The 23,817-nt window shown below is 32.2% G+C and overlaps 1 protein-coding gene across 3 annotated transcripts in view; it reads right to left on the reverse strand.

Annotated features, from left to right (window-relative positions):
- Vps13B (vacuolar protein sorting 13B) overlaps positions 1-23,817 on the reverse strand; it is a 352,214-nt gene that overhangs the window by 44,383 nt on the left and 284,014 nt on the right. For 2 of the 3 annotated variants that reach the window (XR_015038688.1, XM_085808080.1), the window contains exons 43-46: positions 8,808-8,945; positions 8,301-8,700; positions 6,903-8,177; positions 92-268 (exon numbers count right to left, since the gene is read on the reverse strand). Coding sequence is in view for 2 of the 3 variants with exons in the window: in XM_085808080.1 (XP_085664206.1) it covers positions 92-268; positions 6,903-8,177; positions 8,301-8,700; positions 8,808-8,945 (1,990 nt within the window). In the remaining variant the exon portion in view is untranslated. Of the gene's footprint in view, positions 1-91; positions 269-6,902; positions 8,178-8,300; positions 8,701-8,807; positions 8,946-23,817 lie in introns of those variants that run through there. The other variant, XM_085808081.1, reaches the window with a different exon arrangement.

Below are 23,817 nucleotides of genomic sequence, written 5' to 3' on the forward strand. Positions count from 1 at the left end.
TTTTAAAACAAGGCCATTAGAATTCGAGTCAATCATTTTGATTACAAGGTAGATCATAAAATCTTAATTTACTACCTAGATCATTACTTACCAGATGATATTTGTTTGAAAAGAGAAGCAGCACCACTAGATAATCCATAGATAAAAGCTCTTGGCCCATGAAATAAACCTCTGTATGGCAAATACACGAAATCTGACATTCCAATTCCAACAGCACGCGCAAATCCTGCTGGATTTCCAAGAAGATCTAACGATCCAAATACCCAACCTACAAGATACCAAACGCTCTTTTAATATTCTATAATGTAATTCTTATAGATATATCATTGGAACAAGACATACAGATGAACAGGTGAGAGCGAGTCCGGACTCCCAGGCGGCTTACATAGGCAAATCATTAGTAAATTCGAAAGGAAATTTAACACAAATTATACATTAATTACAGTAACAACAAATTAAACACATAATACAGATTATATACGAAAGAGCTGAACATTATACAAAGCACAATACAAAATTATTTAAATTATTTCATAACAAAAATTACTGTTGCAATACTTTAAAATACAGAATGCTATATTCATCGGATACAATATGCTAAATTCAATATATATGCTATTCATTAAATACATTTTACACTGCCCGTCACACATTATATTAAGGGCATTAGTTCTTTATATATTATACTAAAGTGACCATATTTTCATTGAGACAAAGCGGGACAAATTGAGTGAAATGAGAATTATAATGTAGTTATGAAAGCAGACCAATAATTCAAAAAAATATATTTTATTGTATACATTCATATACTTGTCTATAAATATACAAAAGTATATTTCTTATTAACTATTGGTAACTATAAAAATATTTGTAAAAAACAATAATTTGAATATTATGCTTTTTAATTAATTAAAAATTTTATTTAAAAAAATTATGATTTTCTTTCACGGTCATATTTTTTATCCGAGTGAATACTTTGCAATAGATTCAGATCATTTATTAAAATATCGTGAAAATTTCTCACATGAATTGGTCAAATTATAATTTATGCTTAATACAGATTTTAAAGTTTTATAATGTTCAATTAACGTTTTTTTTTCAATTGTCCATATTTTATTGATGCTAGAAAAAACACGTTCTGTTTCTGCATTTGTTTCTGGAAGGGAAAGCGTGTGTTCTAAAATTTTCAAAATATTTTCACAGGGAATATTACTCTGTTTAAAATGAAGGAGTAACTCAGTTCATTTTTTGACTGTTTACACATTTGCAGACAACCAACATTTAATTTTTTAATCAGTAACGTATTTTTTTACCAATGACACCTCATCAAAAAGATCATTTTTGCAAATATTATTTTTTGGAAAATGGTTACTAATATATTAAAAATATTTTTCCACATATTCCCATAAAATCTCCTTTTTTAAAGTCACCCATTGAAAATTTTTCATATCCTCGAATTGAACGGTCCGTTCTTCAAGATATTCCAAGCAGTTATTATAAACATTTCTGACTTCTTTCAGAAAATCAGATCGTTTAATTGCACTTTGTTCTTCAAACCAAGTGATGTCCTTTCGAATAGCTTAAGGAACGTAACCAATTATCAATTCTTTCTCGCAATTTGGTTTTTAAATTATTGATTTCATTTGACACATCCGTAATTGAAATTTTGTCCCCTTCAATAATTTTCACAGCATTGTAAAATAATGTAGCTTGGTTGTATATGAACTGAAGCCAAACTTGTGATGTGTCATTTTCAAAAAAGAGCTGCAATATTCTTGGACATATATCTTGTGATAAAAAGTATGATTTTAATGGTTCGTATATTTTTAAAATATTTTCTACAGCTGGTCAAAGAGCTAACCATCGTGTTTTGCTGTAACCAATAATTCTTTTATATTCAATTCTTGCGCTTTCACAAAAATCCTTTAAACTTTCAACACACATAGTATATATATATACGAGTAAATTTTTGCAATAATATTTTCAACATCGACTGGAAGTAAGTCAGATGTTGTTTGAATAGTATTGTGTAGAACGTGCGCTGCACAACCTACTCTAGTAGTTTTGTGGTTCAAATGTTAAGTTTCGTAAAACGTTATTGATGCCTTTTCTAGCTTTTCCACCAAAATTTGCATTAGTGTTATCCTCACAATAGGCAATAATTTTATTGTTCAAGTTATTCTTTTTTAAAATAGTACTTATTGAATCAAAAATTATTTATGAACTTTCACCCGGCAATGAAACAAAATCTAATATTCTAATTTTTAATCTTGTTTCTGGATCAAAAAGTCTAACAACTGTGCGAAATAATTTTAAATCTTTGTGGTTGGAAGCATCATAATATATGGATATAAATTTGCATTTATCTAATTCTTTCCACAATTGTCAAAACGAATATGGCAAAAAAACATTACAAATAATTGCTTTGGTTTTTGTCCTTGCACATGCAAATTTTTTGTCATACAATGTTTTGATCATTTGCGACGTACAATCAGTTGATCTGAAACTTGAAATTGCCGAGTCACCTCAAAGAGAAATTAATAAACTTCCAAAAGTATGCGACTGAAAAAAGATAAAAAAACTTATTTTGAAATGTCTCATATAGGAAATATGGATAAAATCCTTATTCAATAACTTGGATGGCAATGTATCCAAGTGACGATCCACGAACGGTGATAAATCGAGTGATGAAATTTATGCCAATTCGCGAGTGACTGAAAAAGAATTTCAGGATTTATGTGGCGATTTTGACTCACAATTCAGAATCAGAATTTGAAGGATTCGAATAAAATTCTTTAAAAATTTTGTATATATTTTTAAATTTTATTATGTGCTAAAACGGCAATAAACAAAAATTTCCTAAATCATGAGCGAAATATTATCGAGAGCATTAGCAATCTGCTTTATTGATGGTGGTGGCGCCGCTCACGCAAAAAGTTTGTTCTCCCGAAAAATTTTCTCTAAAGTGTGTGTGTGTGGGGAATCGATTATACATAGGTATATATGGTAATGCACTATTACTGAGATTTTCAACTGTAACAAATGGTGGCTTCGTTAGTCTTAGTACTACTTTTAAATTGTTGATAATTCTACAAATATTGCATGCAGATTAAATAAAGGCATAGAAACCTTAACCGGAATTTAAGAGCAACATAATTCAATCACTTTTAAAGGAAAAATACACAATTTACCAACATATAAGAATAAAATCTAAGTTCACTGAGCCGGTTTACATGCAGTTGAATGCAAACAAAAAGGCAGAGCAGGATTTACATATAAGCTACGCAAGCTATAACTTAGGGGCCCCCTTCTTGGGATCCCCCCAAAAATTGTCCCAGTGAGCAATTGTCATATATACTTAAATATACTGCAGCATTATTTGTCGCAACGCTGCATGTCAGGAATGTCTCGTACTCTTCACCCAATTTTTTTACCGTGCCTTTTCGAAGAACAAAGCACCATTGTGTCTAATTTGTCCACACCATTGTGTGGTTTGCATTACCGATAACAGGTTAACTGGTTAATTATGAGTATCAAAATTACTGAGACATTTCGACAGCAAATGCCGGTAATTTTTAAAATTATGTAACTTGTAAAATATATAATTTCTTTTACTATAACACGGGGATTCCTCTGTGTTGTTCCGCTATACTGACTTCGATGGTTGCAAATTGCTTTGGAGAAAAAACTTTTTCTCAGCTGAAGAGGATAAAAATGAATTTAGAACAACAATGACTCAAGATAAATTATGTTCCCTCAGTCTCATGCACATAGAAAGTGATAAACTACGCACTTTATCGTTTCATGATGTCATCATCAGTGACTTTGCTCTGGCAAAGGCAAGAAATAAAATATTTTAATTTAATATAATTCCTTAATACTTATAACGTTAAAAGAGATAATAAGATATAAGATAAAGAGATAATAAGATATAAGATAAAGAGATAATAAGCCTTTGTAAATTGTGCCTTTTAAAAGAACTTCTGTTGCTTTTTACCAGAGTTTACATTTTAAAGTTTGTTATGAATAAAAATGATTTTAAAATTAATTTAAAGATTACAGATTATTATTAAAAGATTTAATTTTAAGATTTATTATTTCACTATCTATATACTTCCAAATTGCATTTCAGTTTAACCCTCTAGGTATCCAAAAATCATATTTGGTACTGACATATAATATTTGGACTCCATCTTTCAAATAGCTTAGGGCTTTATCAAGTCTAAATACGACCTGCAAAAGGGAGGTGGACAACTACATGTTATAGCAGTCTCATATACAAAATTTTGACATTCTGAGGCTACTCGTTTTTGAATTACGCGATATACATACATACAGACATAAAAAAAAAAAAAAAAAAACTCTTCTGAATCCACTTTACAATTCGTTTTGGACCCAAGGAAAAAAAAAAAAAAAAAAAGAGAGTCTTTCATTCTATCTTGCACATAGAGATGTCAGATAAAAACACGATTAACAACAAAAACATGGATTCGAGAGGTGTCAAAACGGGTATTTTCTTTGAAATATGATAACCTATTACAATTTCGCAATTACAATACTTCCTTTACTTCCTGCAAGAAATATTTATTAATATAAAGTTGTTACAAAATTCAATATTCACATCAAGAGATTATATCAAAACTGATAACAAGCTAAGCTAAGCAAAGCAAAGTTGCAATTACACCATGAGGAGACCTATTTTGATTGGTATGGACAAAATATAGCTTGATTTAAAACCACGTAGTTATTCTTTTCATAATCAGATTAGGAATTACAGCTTAAAAGTGCTCTAATCAAGCCTCTAACAATGCCTAAATCTAATACCTAACAGAAAAGAGTCATTGTAAGTCATTATACGTTATCAAGTCAAGAAGCAGAGGATTGAGTATTTGATTATGAAAAGGCATGTGAGAGGTATTTGCATAATTGGACAGATGCCTTTGTGGAGGACTTTCTTAGAAAATACACATGGAGAAAATCACAAAAACAACCATGTAACCAGCCCATTCACTGGAGTTTGAACTACAGCCAAACTAACAGTATTCAGCAATTGCGCCACTTGGCCACTGGTGGGTGGTCAAAGAGCAGAGAAATGTCAGTTAGTTTCATATGTATATACTACCCACATAACAATGAAAATTATAAAAATTGCAATTAAAAAAATCCTGCACCATTGCAAAACAGTTCCTGAAAAAAGAGCACTGGTATTCAAATAAAATGCTTAGACAAAAAATGGGAAAACCACATGGATAAAGCTAGAGTATTACAAAGCAGCAAACAACAAGTAAACATACAGATTGAAAAATTGGAATTATCAGGGATAAGCAAACAATTTAAGATATAGAAGGCTTTCTGGAAATTACTTTGGCTATTTGCACACAACACAAATGTCATCGCAGTAAGAAAATGTCATCATGATGAATTCTGCCAGACTTAACATTTGATTCAGAGTGACTTTGTAAATCTACAGGAAAAATCATACAATATATTATTACTTCATTAGTCTATTTGGTTATCTATCTGAATATGTTCAAAACAAAGTGATATTTCTTAACCCCTTCGTGCCGACTGTCATGTCTACATGCCAGCAACAAACACACTCACTTCCTGGTAGACACACAGGCGTGCCACAGCGTTTTCCCGTTCAGCCTCGACTGTCACGTATTTGTGCCAGTGTCCTGGAACGTTTTAAAAACTATAATTTCTGCCCCAAGATGGCACTGTATGTACATATGGTTTCAGATACATATACATTAGACCTTCTACTCGAAATGAGAGAAGCATGACTCACATACACGTGTTTTTGATTATATAAACAAAAAGGAAATAAATGTTTCCGAATGGCGTGATTTATGACGTCTCTTTAAATTCGCAAGTGGCAGTTGTTTATTGTAAATAGAGAAGTTTTATTTTCGCTAAAGCGCTGGGTATTTCGGTTTGCAGTTCAATTTCTAGAAAATAATTAGATCTTGTTAGACGTGAATTCTTTCTGTTTTTACCGTTGCAATGTCGAAGCTTCGAAAATGTTTAACAGAGCATGAAATAGCAGAAATGATGCAAAATATTTCAGATATTGATTCTGAAAGATTAACTGAAAGACATTTTCCAAAACTTTGTTCAGAAGAGACTGATAAGAAAATGAGACGACGATGCTTCGTTTGTTCACATTCCCGGAAAAATCCTCCAAACGGCAAATGAGTTATTACGAGTGCAAGGAATGTAACGTAGGACTGTGTGTAGATCCCTGTTTTCAAATTTTTCATACGAAAAGAGAATTTTAAGTAATATATTTAGTTTTCAGATGTATAATGTTAAAAGTCATAAAATGGTGAGTAATGAAAATAAAATGTGTAAAATATGCATTTAAACAAGAAAAAAGTAATTAAAGTATATATAAAAATATCTATAAAGCATAAGCCGTTTAAATACTCTATAGAGCATTATTAAACAATGCGTTGATACTTCATAAATTTCAAGGATTTAGTCTTAATATCAAAAAAGCCCCGGCCCTGGACAGATAGATGCTCGCGTAAGACACTGCCGGCCTCCGCGATAAGCGCGCGTTTGCGCTACCCGGCGCGAAGGGGTTAAAGTCTACAAAGAGAATCACCATTATGTGGTCTTGAATAAAATACACCACTATCAATATTCTACCTTAAAACTTTCATACTTTTATTCATTTCTTGAAATTCATTACAAATTATAAAAATTGTATGAATACCTCTCAAGGTTATATATATAAACTACTGGTTATTAAAATTGCTGCACCATAAAAGAAAGTAATAAAATCATATTTATTTTATTAATATATCATAATAGTCAAGTAATTTTGAGACATAGTATATACAAAAATTAGTAACAGAAAGAAAATGAAAATAAAAAGTACATAATGCGAAACTAACCTGCTCGGAACAGTGCACCAGTTAAATAATGAAGAATAAATACATGGCCAGCTTCATATGGTGTGGTGAAAAGATCTGTCACTTCAAATGGCTGAAATCTGAGTAAGGAATGTTCAAGGGAAAGATATATTTTCAAAGAAGCATGCAAACTTAAATATATTTCTTTTATACTAACTGTCATATGTTGAAAATGAACTGGTTGAACAAATAATGCCGACACAAAAAGAAGATTCTTTGGAAAATATCCCCGTACTTTCTGTAGTTTATGTTGATGAAAACTGACAGGCTTGTAAGTCTTTGACAAAGCAATAACTTTATAGCAAAAAGTATCTTCTATGTAAAGAGAAACAGGCAATAATTCAATATTTAATGATCGATACACAATTGAGTTTGAAACATTATTAGGAAATTCAATAGTTGCACTCAAAATAAAAACAGAATTTTCCCTTACTTTATTAGGCAAAAAAATGTCATCATGGTGAATTCTGCCAGACTTAACATCTGATTCAGAGTGCCTTTGTAGAACTACAGGAAAATCGTATACTATGTTACTTTCTTGGTCTATTTGGTTATCTAATTGAATATGTTCAAAACAAAGTGATATTTCTTGAAGTCTACAAAGAGAATCACCATTATGAGGTCTTGAATAAAATACAGCATTATCAATATTCAACCTTAAAACTTCCATGCTTTTATTGATTTCTTTAAATTCATCACAAATTATAAAACTTGTATGAATAACTCTCAAGTTTATGTAAAAAATATATGGAAATTTAGAAAAATGTTCGGTACTTTCACACATTACTGATTTCTTACCAGCAGACTGCAGTTTACTTCTTGCCTTTATTTCACAGTCTTTTTTATTAGAACTAGTTTTTGATTTCGCACATTCTGTTTCTTTCACAAATGAAGAAGCATGATTATTAAAATCTGTGGCAAGTGCTATTCTACTTCTAACCTCCTTTGCAGTTAGTTCAATGCGATTAACTGACTCAATGTATAAATTAAGTGTATGTCCCAATTGCTCACTATGCACCATAATATCACAAATGCCAAGTATGTGAACAAATTGTTTATCAATATTAATTTTGAATGGCATACTCCATGTGCATTTTTCAGAACTCTTTTTCCTTGAGCCTAAGCACAACATAGGCAACTTCTGTAGAACCTGTGGAAACTTTGCCTCAAGAGATGGAAACGCATAGTGGCAGGAGCCTTCAGGGTGTAAGACAGGAATAATTTTGTGTTTTTGAAGCTCTTCATAAATTGTAATACCTGGAAAACAAATATGAGAATGAAAGAAGTAGTAATTTACATTTTCACAATAGCTGCATAAAAACATATCACACATTTATCACTACTTTCCTTTATTTAATTTTGTAATAAATATTGATATACCTTCAACTTCAGAACAACTTTCACCATAAAATATATCCATATTAGTCCGATTGTGCAGTAACAATAATGGATTAGGATCTTGGTTGACGACAAGAAATAAAAGCCCATTGTGCAGGTGACTAGTTAGAACATATGGAACACTCATACATGAATTTGCACCATATTTCACTGGAACAGCTACAGCATGTCTGGAGTGATCTTTCAGCTTTGAATCAAAGCATACAGGGTAACTCCATTCTAGATCCAAAGATTTTGCAAGAGATATGTAAAAATTTATCTCCACTAATTCAGGAAATGGAGATGAAGATGAAGTAATATCTTCCCACCAAACCAAAGGGTAACAGCATTCAGTTAAGCTACCCAAAACAATTGGATTCCTGCATGTCTGATGAAAATTTACCTAAAATGCATTAAAAAGCACAAAATGATTTTCATGCACGAGTTTCAGTTAACACTTTAATGCAGTTCATGGAATGATTTCATAACAATAGTGTACAATTAACTTACTTTCCCAGCACTGTTTTGAATGCAATGAAGAGACAAGAATAATTCATCTTGAGTTTTATTCATGATAGATATTAATGGAAATGCAGTAATAACAATCATTCCTTCACAAACTTCAGATTTCAGAGTAAACATAAACACCTTCGAAAAAAATTGATAATTAATATATCTCCACAATAAATAAGCATTTTTAAGGAAAATTCATAAGAATACCACTATAAAATATAATAACATTGTACACATTTCAGAATACTAAAAGCAGTAAATAAGTTTAGACATCTGAAACTATAAGTAATAGAACATTTAAAAGAAGGGGAAACATAAAGAACTTTATGTATTGATGAAATTGCTCAAAAATTAAAAGATAAACTTGAAATATGATCTTATGGAAGGTACACTGGTGTGCAAAACTAAACCAACAATGTAAATTTTAGTCAGATAGCCATAAAACTGCAGAAAAAGGCTTTTTGCGATCAGTACAATGAACATGCCATTTGGTAGTAAGGTAATGCATATGCAAATGTCAGGAACAAAATGCCATAGGTGACGTGAGCGTACGCAAAATGCGTGCGGCCGCAGTGCAAAGAAAGGATGAAGACGCAATTAAAGACATTCACTGCAAGTACAAGTGAGTTCTTTTGTGAAATATGGCTGGAAGAAATCGCCTGGATGACTTCACACGTGGAAGAATAATCGGAAAGCTAGAGGAGGGGCGTAATGTGACCAGTGTAGCTGAAGAGTTCGGAACCAAGAAAAGTGTTGTATCGCGTGCTTGGAAAGCCTTCCAAACCATAGGTACACTGATTTAAAAAAAAAAAAAAAAAAAAAAAAAAAAAAAGAGACAGTAGTTCTATATCTTCTGTTCTATGGGCCGATTGAATTGAAATTGCGTTTTTTATGTCTTGAAAGCGCGACTTAGGATATATATTAGATTTATATATAGCACTATTCTAACATAGGTATTTTGACACAAAATCGGACTTTTTCTGAAATAACATACCAATTTTTTTACATGTTTCGATTCTACGACTCAAATTATGCCAGATTTTGTAAAACTCGTACGAGTAGTTTTTAAAATATTAGCTCTCAAAATTTTAGCTCCTCAATGTTAATTGAATTTGGCAAATATTTATTAATATCTCTTTTTTCATTAAACATTTTTGATTTTTCCTTTCACATTTCGAAAATTAGGTTCATTCCAAATAAAATTTACCCATTTTTTTGTTTTATTTTTTAAATTTCTAGTTTTAAATAATTTTCATACATTTTTCGAAAAAAATTTTGAATTATAACCTATAAAATTTTTACTATCATCTTAAAGTAGGTGTATTTCTAAGCATACCTGCAAAAAATTTGACTTTTTTATTGAAAATTTTCTAAGATATATAGGAATTTACATATTTTCGCATTTTGAAATTTGCATCTTTCTTTTGAGCGATTATAACGCCAAATGTGGTTTATGCATTTTTGTTACAATGAATTGCCACAACTAGTTTTAACCTTAAATTTCAAACGAATTTTTACGGAGAATTAATTATATGAAATTTTTCCTCAATGATGTGTAATAAATATTTATTAATACTATGGGAAAAATTATTATTTTTAAAATTATAGATATTATTAAAATTTTTAACTTTTTAAAAAAATATCTTTCTTTTTTCCTTTAAAGAAAAAATATTTGTAAGAGTAAATTTTTATCTTCGGCGTTTTATCGTCTGCTACTTTAATTTAACTTCGTTTAAATCGAATTGTCTAAAAGTGAGAACTTTCATTTGATGTTTATTTGAATTTTATGAAAATATTTTATGACATTAACTGCATAATTTATTTCTAAACAAGCTGTTGTTTATGAAGTGGCTGAAAGAGCGGCTGATACTATCATCCATATTTTTATAGAAACATAAGATTCTGAATAATCATTTTTATAAAAGTCAAATTATGATATAAACATACAACCCTCTAGAGACCGAATTAATGGAAGTTCAATGGTTATGTAGAAATGATCTGCAGCTACTTAATGGTTAGATAAGTCAGCAAGTTCTATGGACAAGTAAGAATAATTATATAAACGACATCCAACATTCTGGATTCAATTACCAACGAGGGAAATTTATTGAATTTAAATGAAATTAAGAAGTTTTTAAACATAAAAAATCGAGTCATTTTTTTATCCTAAAATGTATTTTTCTGCGCAGCGTATTTTCATTATATCCTTAAAATTCTAATTTAGAATGTAATTGTCAAGAACTGAATTCTAATCATCAGTAATATAAGTAATTATTATGGTTATTAATAAATCCTTCTTTTACAGTAATTGCAAATATTTCACAAAACTTTCTGTCTGAATGAAAATATTTTTCTATGCAAATATTTCTAATTTTATATTAATCAAGATTGCACAAGATATTATTTATTTGCACTTCAATTCTTACCGTCAGCTCCAGTAGAAGTTACAAATCAATTATATTTAATTAAGGAATAACCATCTTAAGTTTAGAAACAGCATACCGTAACAGCAATTCAGTTATTGGCGCCGTATCTTTCACGTTACTCCCGATTGGCAAGCTACATGATTTTTAATGAGTATTCGGGTTTTGCTAGTAACTTCACTTTGAAATCGCACTTAAACTAGGTTAGTTGGTTATTTGAACATAGAAAGAACATGGGAGCTATTTGGTTAAGATGCTTTCATAGAGAACCTTTGTAAAGAGAACCTAGGAAACTAGGAAAACCAACCATGCAGCCTGGGTTAGACTTCGCAACAAACAATTAGTATTTAACAATCTTCAAATGCTAGGCAACTGGTGAGGCTTCAATTAAATCTCCAATTTGATATTTTATTTGTAAATATTTAAAATATTGTTGTATTCTTAGACACGAAAAGCAGAATTTAAGTTTTGTTAACTCGCTAGTAAACTACCAAGCCGTAGTGCAGATGAATATTCAATTTCTTTTGCAATAATTGTATTCACTTAATATTCTTGGAATATGAGCTAAAGAAGGAACGTTCTCGGAAGATTAAAGAAGTGTTTAAATCCAGTGATATTAGGTTTGTCTTACAAGCTCAGGATCAAAACGATTCTGCAATTACCTGAGTAGTTGACTTGTAAATGGCTGTGAATTAAGCAGATGACTTTTAATCTTACGTTTTCAATCAGGAAACGTATTCCAAATGTTTTGTATTGCATGGCAATGCATCTTTTCATTATTCAACAACCGCTTGTGAGAACCGTTTATGTTCCGAAAATAAGTATGTGTACTCAATCGTCCTGCATGTTCTTCAAATTTCTCTTCTTGTGATTTTTTTTTCTTTCCCAGAAACTAAAGTTACCTCTCAAAGGAAACTTTTTTGACATTGAAGAGACAAAAGAAGTATGACATCTACTTTTAGAGGCATGTCAAAAACAGATCTCTACAAGCCTTTTCTTCTATTACATGTACAGTCAGACAAAAAGTTGCATCAGCGTAAATTCTATAATCTATTTTTATTACACTCTGATTTCTTTATTAACATACAGTGAATATATACTAAATCTTTTATGTCAGCTTAAGTAATTTGGAATTTTTGACGGAATTGTTGTCGGAACTAGGACTTTGAAGATAAGTAAAATTAAATATTTCGATAACGCAATAAATTCAAGGTCGAATTTCAATATTTTATTTTCGGAGGGAGGGGAAATTTTTTTCAGTTTTGGTCCATTATCCTAAGTATATTTGCTTCGACTCTTTATTTTTTCTATAAAAGCAAAAATCTTACGCATGGTATACATATAACGCATAGCTTCAAATTAAAATTGAATAATATACAGAGTGGTTATAATTAAAGTTCCGCATTGAAACGGTCATAAAAGGAAAACTACTGGATCAAATGTTATCAAACTTAGTAATTGCGTAAAGGAGGTCATGGAAATTTATTTTCTACAAAAAAAAAAAAAAAAAAAAAAAGGAAGTCTGAAACCTCACCACCAGGGGGGAAATGGCGCTGTATACAGTATTGTTAAAGGAAATATGGATCGGAATCTAAATTAACCTTTTGTTAACCGGGTTTAATATGTTGTATACCATTAAGAAACTTTGAAGTAAGCAAATTACTATTTAAAGGCGTTAAATTCGATAAAAGTCGAGTTCGCCATCCGTGTAAGGGAGAAATTCGACCGTGAAAACCACGAATTAGCGATTAGAAAATGTGAGATCGCAAATAACTCGCACAAGTGCGCACAATCTGGAAATCGTTTTCTTACAGATCGCTAATTTGTAATTTTTGAAGCCTAAAACATGAAGATACTGATTCAAAACGCTTTTAATCGATTTGGGCGAAAGAAATCCCTCATGTTATATATCTAGTTCCATTGCATTCTATTACTGCATTCGATTGCATAGCAGTCATTCCATACCATTTGGTGTTGAATGACAGCTAGTTTTATAACTGAACCATTTTTCTCTGAAGAGCAGTCGACAGCTGGACCACTGTGATTGCAGCTCACTTAGAATAAATGTTAAAATGTTTCGTGATACATGAACTGCAGTAACGTGGCATTTTAGATACCATGTGGTGAGTATACCACGTGAGAACCCTGGTGGTGAGTTTTTGAACATTTTTTTTCCCACGGAAAATATATTCCCATAACCTCCTTTACACAATTCTCAAGTTTGATAACATTTGGTCCGGTAGCTTTCCTTTTAGGACCATTTCAAAGTGGAACTTTAATTATAACCACCATGTAAATTAAACATTAAAAGTTTGGCAGTTTGGTTCAAGTCCCAGCTTTAAAAAATATATATATATATAAATATAAATTTTTATATTAATCCTCATAGAAAGAATATTTTAAGAAGCTAATTTTTCTCTCACGTTATAGATTGTATAAAAAACATGAACTTTAATATGATTTAGATTGTTTCAGTCGATATAAGAATCGGGTCACTCGGTGGAACAGAATAAACACTGCTGGACTGTTTTATTTCTTTGTCATTTAGCAAAAAATCTTTAAATTAAAATATTTATCATTTGGACTTTGCTTTAAACTTTATTTATAGTTAAAATGACAAGAAAATGAAAAGCTGTCTTCAGCTGAAAAGAAATTCATGTAATTGATATTTAAAAAAAATTGACAATGCAAAATTTATGGAAGTCTAGCAATCGAAAAATTTTAATTTTCTTGTGTGAGCACTGAAAATAACTGTAGAAGGAAAGAAGAAAATTAGGGAGAAAAGTAAGCAAAAATTTGAAGGGAAATTTGGCTGCCAGACATACCAAGATGTTTAAAAAAGTTGGACGCTTTCGAATATACTTTCAGGATACTTCAAAGAATTTAGGTGTTCAAAGAGAAAACACTTGGACGTATACACCAGCAAATACAGAAACGATATCATTGCTGATTAAAGTGAAAAGCGACTGGTTTTAGACTATATGGTTGTATAAATTTAAATTACGTTATAGAACAACATATTGTATCATAAACGAAGAATCCCATGATTTCTCAGTCGAATTATTTGAAGATTCAGGAATTTATCCATTGATGTATGTGGATGTCACCTAAAGACCTTTTTTTTCCCTCTTGATGAAACAGCGGTCGAGCAGTAAAGTCGCTGAATACTGGTAGTTCGGTCCGAGGTTTGAATCTCGGGAACGGGCTGGCTGCATGGGCGCTTTCGTGTTTTTCCCCATGTGTAACGTGTATACGAACCAGTTTTCCTTAGAAAGTCCTCCACAAAGGCATCCCTTTGCTTAGGCAGATAGCCCTATTGTGCTTTGCCATAATTAAATAAACCAAAACCTCTCAATGAAACAAAGTCTTTCCTTTCATCTCATACCTTCAAAATGCTTAGCCTCTAAAGACTGATAAAGGCTCTGACCAAATACTGATGAAATGGATTGAATTGGATTATTAAGTTACGGCAAAGCAGCGCTATCTGCCTATGCCTTCGTGAAGAATTTTCTAAGAGAAACCAGCTGGCATACACGTTACACATGAGAAAATCATCCACAAAAACACCCATGCAACCAGCCCATTTACTGGGAGTCGAACCCCAGAGTGAACTACCAGTGTTCAGCGACTTTACCGCTAAGCCGTTTGTGGGCCTTTATGAAATGGAAGGCGATAACTTTATTTAAAATGATTGTCAGAAGTACCAAGATGTTTCGAAAAGTTGGATGCTTTTTAATATACTTGCAGAATGCCTGAAGAAAAAGAGAAGAAAAAATAAATTTTTGCGTAAAATTTAGTATTTGTACTTTTTTTTTTTAATTTAAAACTTTTTTTAATCTTATGATATTTGATTCTTGCAATTTCAAAAATAAAATATTTGACTAAAATATGAAAAACATTTTAAGAAACCAAATGTAGGATAAAATTCTGTAAAGCAATGGGCACAATGATAAAACTGTTTAAAGCAGTGTATGCAAGTCATCCTAAGTTAAAATGTCGATTATGCATCTCTCTTATTTATAAATCTTTTCTGAACGGAACATTGAAAGGCGTGTTAACTGCGCTTTAGTGTATTTTCTCTTTTAATATATGCAGTTTTTAAATGCATCGTAGTCTGGGTTACAAAGTATTCTTCCGAAAGAAACGCCATTCAAATAAATGAAATCAAATTCTGGAAAATTTATATTAATAAATATATTTAAAATGCTCAGTTCGAATGAATAAATAGAAAATTTTTAAATGATTATCTGAAGAGACAATGCAACACTAACAATTAAAATAAAAGTTTAAAAATTAAAAAATTACCTAGAATAGTACCTATGATTAAAAATTTAGTATAAAGAAAACTATTTGGAAAAAAAATAAACGATGCACCTTTGATTTAATTACGAAGTTTGAATGAGTAAATAGAAATTTTTAAAACAGTTATTCGAAAGAAACCATGCAACTTAAACAATTAAAATGAAATTTGAAAAAAGAAAAAATACTTAAAATAATAACAATTATAATTAAAAATATAATATAAAGACCATTATCTGGAAAAAGGAATAAAGGTGACTTTCCCCCCTCACGCACAAGGTAGAAAGAGAAAGGAAAATAGGGTGTCATATATTAAGTAGTTCGCCAAGTGAACTATTCTTGGCGCAAATTGAAAAAAAAGTGCCAACATAAACTGTTGAATTTCTCCGTAAATTTCGCATCAAATTTTACAAAATTTAGTATCTAGGCATAATTTGAGTCGTAGAATCGAAATACGTAAAAAAAAAAAAAAAAAAAAAAAAATGGTATGTTATTTCAGAAAATGTCCGATTTTGTCTCAAAATACCTATGTTAGAATAGTGTTATATATAAATCTAATATATATTCTAAGTCGCGCTTTCGAGACATGAAAAATGCAATTTGAATTTCGTGAAGCGGCCCAGTAGAACGGGAGATATAGAACTGCCCCCCTTTTTTTTAAATTGAGCAGTGTACAGCTGTTATAAAAGTCAGTGGCGGCCCTCCCAGGAAAAAAAACTGCAGTGGATGACCGATATATCACACTGCAGGCGAAAAGAGCCCAAAACCAGTCAGCAAGCGCCATAGCTCAACAATGGTGTACAGCAAAAGGGCAAAAAGTGTCGCAGTTTACTGTGTCCAAACGCCTCACAAAGGTGGCCTATTTGTCCAACATCTTGAACGCTGCATCCCTTTGAAAGTTGGCCATCGGCGCACCATAGAGTGGTGCAAGAAGCACAAAAACTGGACATCTCATCAATGGAGTCGTGTCCTCTTTATAGATGAGAGTCGTTTTAGTGCCACAAGTGATTCTCAGCACCAGTTGATTTGGAGAAAGGTCGGGACATGGTTTCATCCCACTAACATTATGGAAAGAAACCATTATGGCGGTCCTGGAGTTCTCGTCTGAGGAGGCATTACGCTGAACGGGTGGACAGAGCTCCACGTTTTAGACAGAGGTTCTGTAACTGGAGATCGGTAGTGTCAGTGGGTAATCCTTCCCCATGTGCGTCTGTTTCGAGGTGCCATTGCAGTAGACTTCGTTTTCATGGATGACAATGCACGACCACGCCAGACTCCTGCTGTTCAGAAGCTACTGGAAAGTGAAGATATCACTCAAATTGATTGTCCAGTGTACTTCCCTGATTTAAATCCCATAGAACATGTGTGGGATGCTTTGGGGAGATGCATTGTGGCAGAATTACATCCTCCGGGGAACACCCAACAACTGAAACAGATGCTGATTGAGGAATGGGAACAACTGAAGATCTGTTCGACATTCTGGTGCTGAGTATTGACAGGCTCAGCTGACTACAGAACATCTGCTTGTTGTTCTTCCTCTTGTACAGACAATCATGTATAACGATACTATGAGTTCAATAAAGCCTTTTTTTTTTTTTTTTTGTTTGATTCCATATTGTATGCATTGTATTCATTTTTGTGCAACTATGCTTTTATCATTGCTTAAATACAAAATGCTGTTTATCATTTCTGAATTTCATGTCTCGATTTCTCGGGGAGTTATGGTAAAAATAACACACATTGCTTAAGTTTTGCACACCAGTGTAAGATATATATAGTTTATTTATATATAGTTTGAAATATTTTACTTTAAATACAGTTTCAATTATGAGATGTTGTATAAAGTTTTAAAATGTTGTTCTGGTAGTAGGTTGCAATTGTATTGGCACTGTCGCTATGAAATTTCAAATTTATAACCATGAATTGTTTTTTACTTTAAATACAGTTCATGTACTTAAAGTAAAATAAGTTTTTGGTTCTGTGCCAGAGCCTATTTAACTCGATAAAAGTTAAACGAGCACTCAAAACTATTGGATATTCTTATACTCAAATAAAGAAGCAATACACACAGAAAGGTTTTAGTGTCACTGATAAATGAATTCATGCAATAAAATACAATACTGTTCGTACCATACGAAGCTGAATTCTAAAGAAGGACTTAAAAGAACTACTATATTCCAAAGTACTAATCTGTCATTATGAATAATGCAAAAAATTTAATCGCTCACCCAAACCCACTAATGCAAAAGATAATCACAAGTAGCATGAAAGCATCAATAGTAACAATCTTTCATGAGTGTGGTACAGATGTGTAAGGCATAAATTCATCGCCACACAAGTTTGTTGATTACCACAGAGGCAAGCTGCTAAACAAAAGAAATTCAGACATTTCTATGAATGGCACATGATTTATGATGGATGAAAGTATGAGGTGACACTGGTGGAGCTTTCAATATATGTGGCCAACACCAATGGATTACTATCATCTGCTGGGCCAGAGGAGATGAGTTAAGTGGACACATGAATACCATGGTACCTTCAATATGGGTTCAAGGCAGTGGCTGGACACTACTACAATGGTTTATTTTCCCTTTGCAGGGACAGTGACAAAACAAATGTAACCTACTACTGGGTTACATTTGGAACAACTATATTTAGAAACCTTTATACAGGGCCCACATTCCATCCCTAGTCTGAGAGGTACTACTGCATGTTCTACCATCAACTACATGATGGTAGTGAAATTCCTACGAGATTTATTCCGTTTTCCCTCATGCTAGTAAAAGTACCTAATGCATCACCACTGATGGATATTTTTGGCTTCAAGTTTCTAAAATTGGCTCTTGGAAAGTGGGAAAAAACAGCTGCAGGTCTCAAGCAAAGCCAGGTTAAATGGAAACTGCAGAGCTGCTTTTGGAGAATAGCCCAAAACTATTAATTGGAGAGAAATTACAGCATGAAAAAGATAAGAAGCATATAAAGCTACAATCCAAAGATAGAACTTCTAAACAGAGCACAGGTAGAGATAGAAGTGGGATAGAAGTCATGTAAGAACAGTCCCACTTAATTAAGTGTGCAGTTCAGCCCTTGTTTTGAGGAAGAACACAATAGGGGGGTCTGACAGTTTCCCGCCTTTCTTTCAAGCCTCTTACCACCAACTTCTCAATATGGCTTTTGACTTACTACATATATTGAGTGTCCCCTTGCTGCACAAACATTATATACTTACAAACACCCATGTCTTTTCCGGTATTCAAACCCGGGACCCCTGGTAAGGGAGCCATCATCACTAACAACTATACTGGTTGGGCAGAACAAACAAAATATTCCTGATGATGACAAAAAGGATATGTTCAAGGTGTTGGATATTTTGGGTTTGCTACGATAACTATGAATGGATCTTCTGTTGTGTCCCCATGTCTGTGGGTACACATATTCAAGAGCAGGGTTTCTCGAACAATGCAAACATGTACTACTAATGGTATATTGCATTATTTTGGAGGCACAATTTTTACCCAAAAGATTTAAACAAATGTAAAATGGCACCTCTCCTGTACATATACTGTGAATGATAGCACACATATTTTTATTCTTTTTTGTAATGGTACAAAAATTTTAAAAAATTGAAATTCAAGATAATAATGAAAATTGTACAAAGAGGGTCCAAAGGAGAAGTCCATGAGCACCCACCTTTAAATTGAAAGCATTATTATCAGCTCTAATTAAATGAACATGCTCAATTGAAAAACAGAAATTCCAGCATTCCTAGCAGAAAATCGGGGAAATTTTATAAAATGTAAATGTAGTCACTATGACTTTCCATCTATACAGTGAATGCCTATGCTTGGGCTGAGAAGATACTGGAAAGTTTTAAAGTGCTCCTAGACTATCTTGTAATTCCTTGTTATTCTGTTCCTTTCTCCTTGAAACAAGGAAAAGGAGAACTTGAAAGAATGTTGTGCCTATGGCCCCAAAACTGCATTAATTGAGCCTTGCACCCAAAAATGCATAAGATGCAATAATTGCCAGTTATGCATCAATGAACATAAACTAATTACAGTAAACACTGTTTTGCCACAAACATGGTTACAGTTTCATGGTCATACTTGATATTTCTTTCACATAGGATGAATAGTACATATTAAAATTTGCCATATACAATGAGTGTTAATTCACAAGCTTCAATAGCTGCCTCCATGGTCAAGCTTGGAAAGATTAAGAAGCCCAAGATGGAGCCTCTGGAACCAATCAAAACCCACACTTCTTTTCCTAATCAAAACGATAGGCAGTAGTGACAACTTTTTATTACCAGAGACCAATATACTGACATCAAACACTGTAATTCATAAAAAAAACAGCTACATCAAAGCAAAAGGCACCAACCATTATGGTTTACTTAGCCCAGATGACTCCACAAAAACATACTTTTGCCTAGTTGACAGTATGCTGTGTCCCTTTATCATCTACTTACTCATTTAGTATTACTTTACATGATACTCCCCCCACAAATATTTCTTCTGAAGTGTGATGGCTGAATTGTGTCCAAATGAGAAGGTATTATGGTGCAGGAGGAGACATAAAACTGAAAATATTGGAAGCTGGTACTGCTACTATTGCACAATAATAGTGCCCATTCTGAAGTCTTGTTGGAAAAGCAAAGCTTGGCAATAGCTTGGGAATTGATTTAAATTCAATATTCAAACTAATATTATTCTATAAAAATGAAGGTTTACTGTGCAGAATCAATTATGCTTTTTGAAACACGAAGCACAAAATATCAGCTATACTCTCACTGGGATTCAACCTCTTTGTCTTTGGTAATCTTAAATCCCAATACCACAACTTCTATAATAATTTTAATTGCAATTTTTCATATTCAGAAGAATAATAATTTTTTAGTACTAAAATATCAGTAAAAGCCCAATTATCCGGAATTCAACTTACTAGAAAGTTCCCATAACTGAAGTATTTTCGAATTTTAGAAACTTTTTTTTAAACCTAATTAAAAATTAAGCAAATAAAAAATTCTTAACTCAGTTATAAGGCACGAATAGGGCTATGATTTGAATTAAAAGAAAACGGTAGACAAACACAGATTTAACACCAATAATGGTTTGGTTTAATTCATTCATTTCATTATGGCAAAGCATGCGAGGTCTATCTGCCTAAGGATATGGTTGCCTTTGTGGAGGACTTTCTAAAAGAAACTTGCTCGTATACATGATACACATAGGGAAAACCATCAAAACACCCATGCAGCCAACCTGTTCACCTGGAATCAAACCCAGGTCAGAACGAGCATTGTTCAGCGACATCACCGCTTGGCCACTGATGGGCTATGCCAATAATAGATAATTGTGATGTAATGCTTCAGCTTTATGTAAACCTGATTAATTCTTGATAACTTAGTTTAATTTACATAACACATAAGTTAACTGCTGTTTATCTTTTTCTAATGCATTAAAAAATGATTAAAATTTGGAACTTGATGTCAAGAAAACAGCATTCAGCAAAGCATTTTCAAAGTTACAGAATCCTGGCATCAAAAGCACGATTTATGTAAAATTGGCTGTGCAATGTGAAAAATTATGGCAAGCAATTTAAGTTTTTATATGTCCATAACTTGTATATGTGTATTAACTAAACAGCAATTTGTTCTTTCAAACTTCTGCTCTTATGACTGGCACAAGTCTGGCAGATCTCCAATAGTTTTCATGGTCAATGGAATTTCATAATCAAATATGATGATTAACTTAGGCATTTATGTCTGAAATGCCCTTTCTTTTTAAATCTCTCATAATTTATACACAGATACTTCATATTCAAGTTGATAACAACCAAAACAACCCTTTTTATAACGTTACACCAGAAATTTTTTATTCTATTCATTTGACTTTTCTATATACTCATCTGCTCGGAATGTTTGCATATCTATAATTCAGCATTTCTAGAGCTTTCTGGATAGTTGAGCATTTATTGCACACACAGATATATAGTATATAATTTTCAAATTAAATGTTTCTTAAAATTTCCAGCATAGCATTATTTCCAGCTTGAATATATTATTTTTTTAAAAAATTATTCAGTAAAGTGCTCGATTTTATTTTTTAATTTTAGACCTTTATTCATTAGTATTGACAGATATATATATATATATATATATATATATAACAGATTTTTTTTTAAGTATATTTTTGATGATTCAGTTAAAACGAATGATGTTCAGAAGTACAAATAGTAATGCAATTAATATAAAATCATATTGTAATTGCTAAGTCTTTGTTTTATATATTTTCTCACGTTTTTTAATGCAAGGTCACTAATAATTATTTAAAAATTTATTTCATAATTTATGTTCTACTTTTTGGCTAAGTGAAGGAAGGCCATTTTGCTCTTTTAAATTTGTGGAAATTTCTTTCACATCTGGCAATAACATATAGCTCTCTGGAATTATAGCACAGTCAAATCCCAACTAATTGGAAAAGGATTAACAGTGCCTTGTCTAAAAATTAAGTTGTTTTACAGCAGATGATGAAAAAATTACTATCACAACCATTAGTCTAAAAAAAAAAAACTGTACAGAAAATGCAAAAAAGAAGCTGACATAACAGAGGAGCAATAGTAGATGTCACAGTATTTGGGAAATTGTGCTCAACAATGCAATTGTTTAATCTTAAAAATGCATTAAATGCATAGCCATTAATCTACCATTTCCCATTGATTCCTGTCCACATACAAGAGTAATGTGAACAAAAACCTACAGCAGATGTACCATAAAGTGAGGGAAAAACAAAGAAACAAAAATAACTCTGATTTAATTCCCACAATCAAATGAGTTTATTATCAATTAAAGTGCTTGAAAATACATGTAGACTGTTAATAATATAAATATGATATGAAATGTTTTTTAACTCCCTTAGATTAACTGATTTTGAAATAAAGTAAATTGTTAATAATACAATTATGAGTTATTATTTCTTAACTACCCCAAAATTAACTGTGATTTTGAGTTAACCATGGCTATTGTTCCTAGTATTACCCTGGTAAATCAGCAATGGACTGCAGCTGCATGGTTTTTAAAACTCTCTCCTTCTCTATCTCTCTCTCTATATAAGGAAATTTTTGCAATATTTATATTATTTGATAAAATGAGTGTCCGAAAAGTATGGCTACATTTTCAAAAATGAATTAAAATAATCAAAGATTTTCACTCGCATTTTTTTATGTTCCACAAAGAAAAAAATAGTTTCTTTTTAATGAAATGTAAACTAGATGGTGCTAAGTCCACATTTTGGAACATTCTCGTTTTAAAAACAGCTTCACCGCAAGAACAAGCATAAGTTGTAACATGCTTTATTGAATTTAAATTTGCAATACAGGTGTACGTTCCGTTGTTTAAATATAGTGGACTGTAAATTAACTTGATGTTACTTCAGTATAGAACCCAAAAAACCTCAGACTCCTAACGTTGACCGAAACTTCTTTATTGACTTTTAAATAGTAAGTTAGTTGAGGAACGGCGAAGACCACACAAACTTCGACTTCAGTGGCGGCTTACCAACACAAACTCAGAAGAACCTCTGCCTAGTTGAAACTCCAGTAATTCACAGCAACCTCGAAGCTCTAACCGCGAGCTTTAAAAACCTAACAAATTTGCGTCTGCGCCGCTCCTCGGTACAAAGAAAGAAATACAATTTGCATAACATCGAACATACCCCCAGCCTTGAAGTCCCAAGGGGGTTCAAACAATAAATTTAAACTATTGAACTGCATAAACCTGAAAAAAAAAAATTAAAGTCTCTAAATCAAGAATTAAATGGCAAAGCGCATAGCTTTGCTATAGGTCGTTTTATTTCACCATTAGACGTGCGTAAACTCACCACTCGAACTTTCTCATCCAGACCGGGATGCACTTTAATAATTCTACCTAATTTCCAACGTAGCGGAGGTAGATTTTCGTTCTTAATAAGAACCAAATCACCAATCTTCAGGTCTTGTTGTACCTTGCACCACTTGGGTCTCTGCTGCAATCTAGATAAATACTCACTGCTCCAACGATTCCAGAAATGTTGAAATAACCTTTGCACGTTCCTCCAACGGTCACTGCAGCTCATGGTTTCTTGAATTTGGTTAGATTCTGGAATAGCGCTTAAAGCCGCTCCGGTTAAAAAGTGTCCTGGTGTTATCGCCTCCAAGTCGCTACAATCACTTGAAGCTGGTACTAAAGGCCTAGAATTAAGACAGGATTCAATTTGGGTTATTAATGTCAAAAATTCCTCGTATGT

Source organism: Stegodyphus dumicola, chromosome X1 (genome assembly GCF_044657685.1).
Source record: "Stegodyphus dumicola isolate Sdum_Otavi_A_Nest chromosome X1, ASM4465768v1".
Classification (NCBI taxonomy): Eukaryota; Metazoa; Arthropoda; class Arachnida; order Araneae; family Eresidae; genus Stegodyphus; species Stegodyphus dumicola.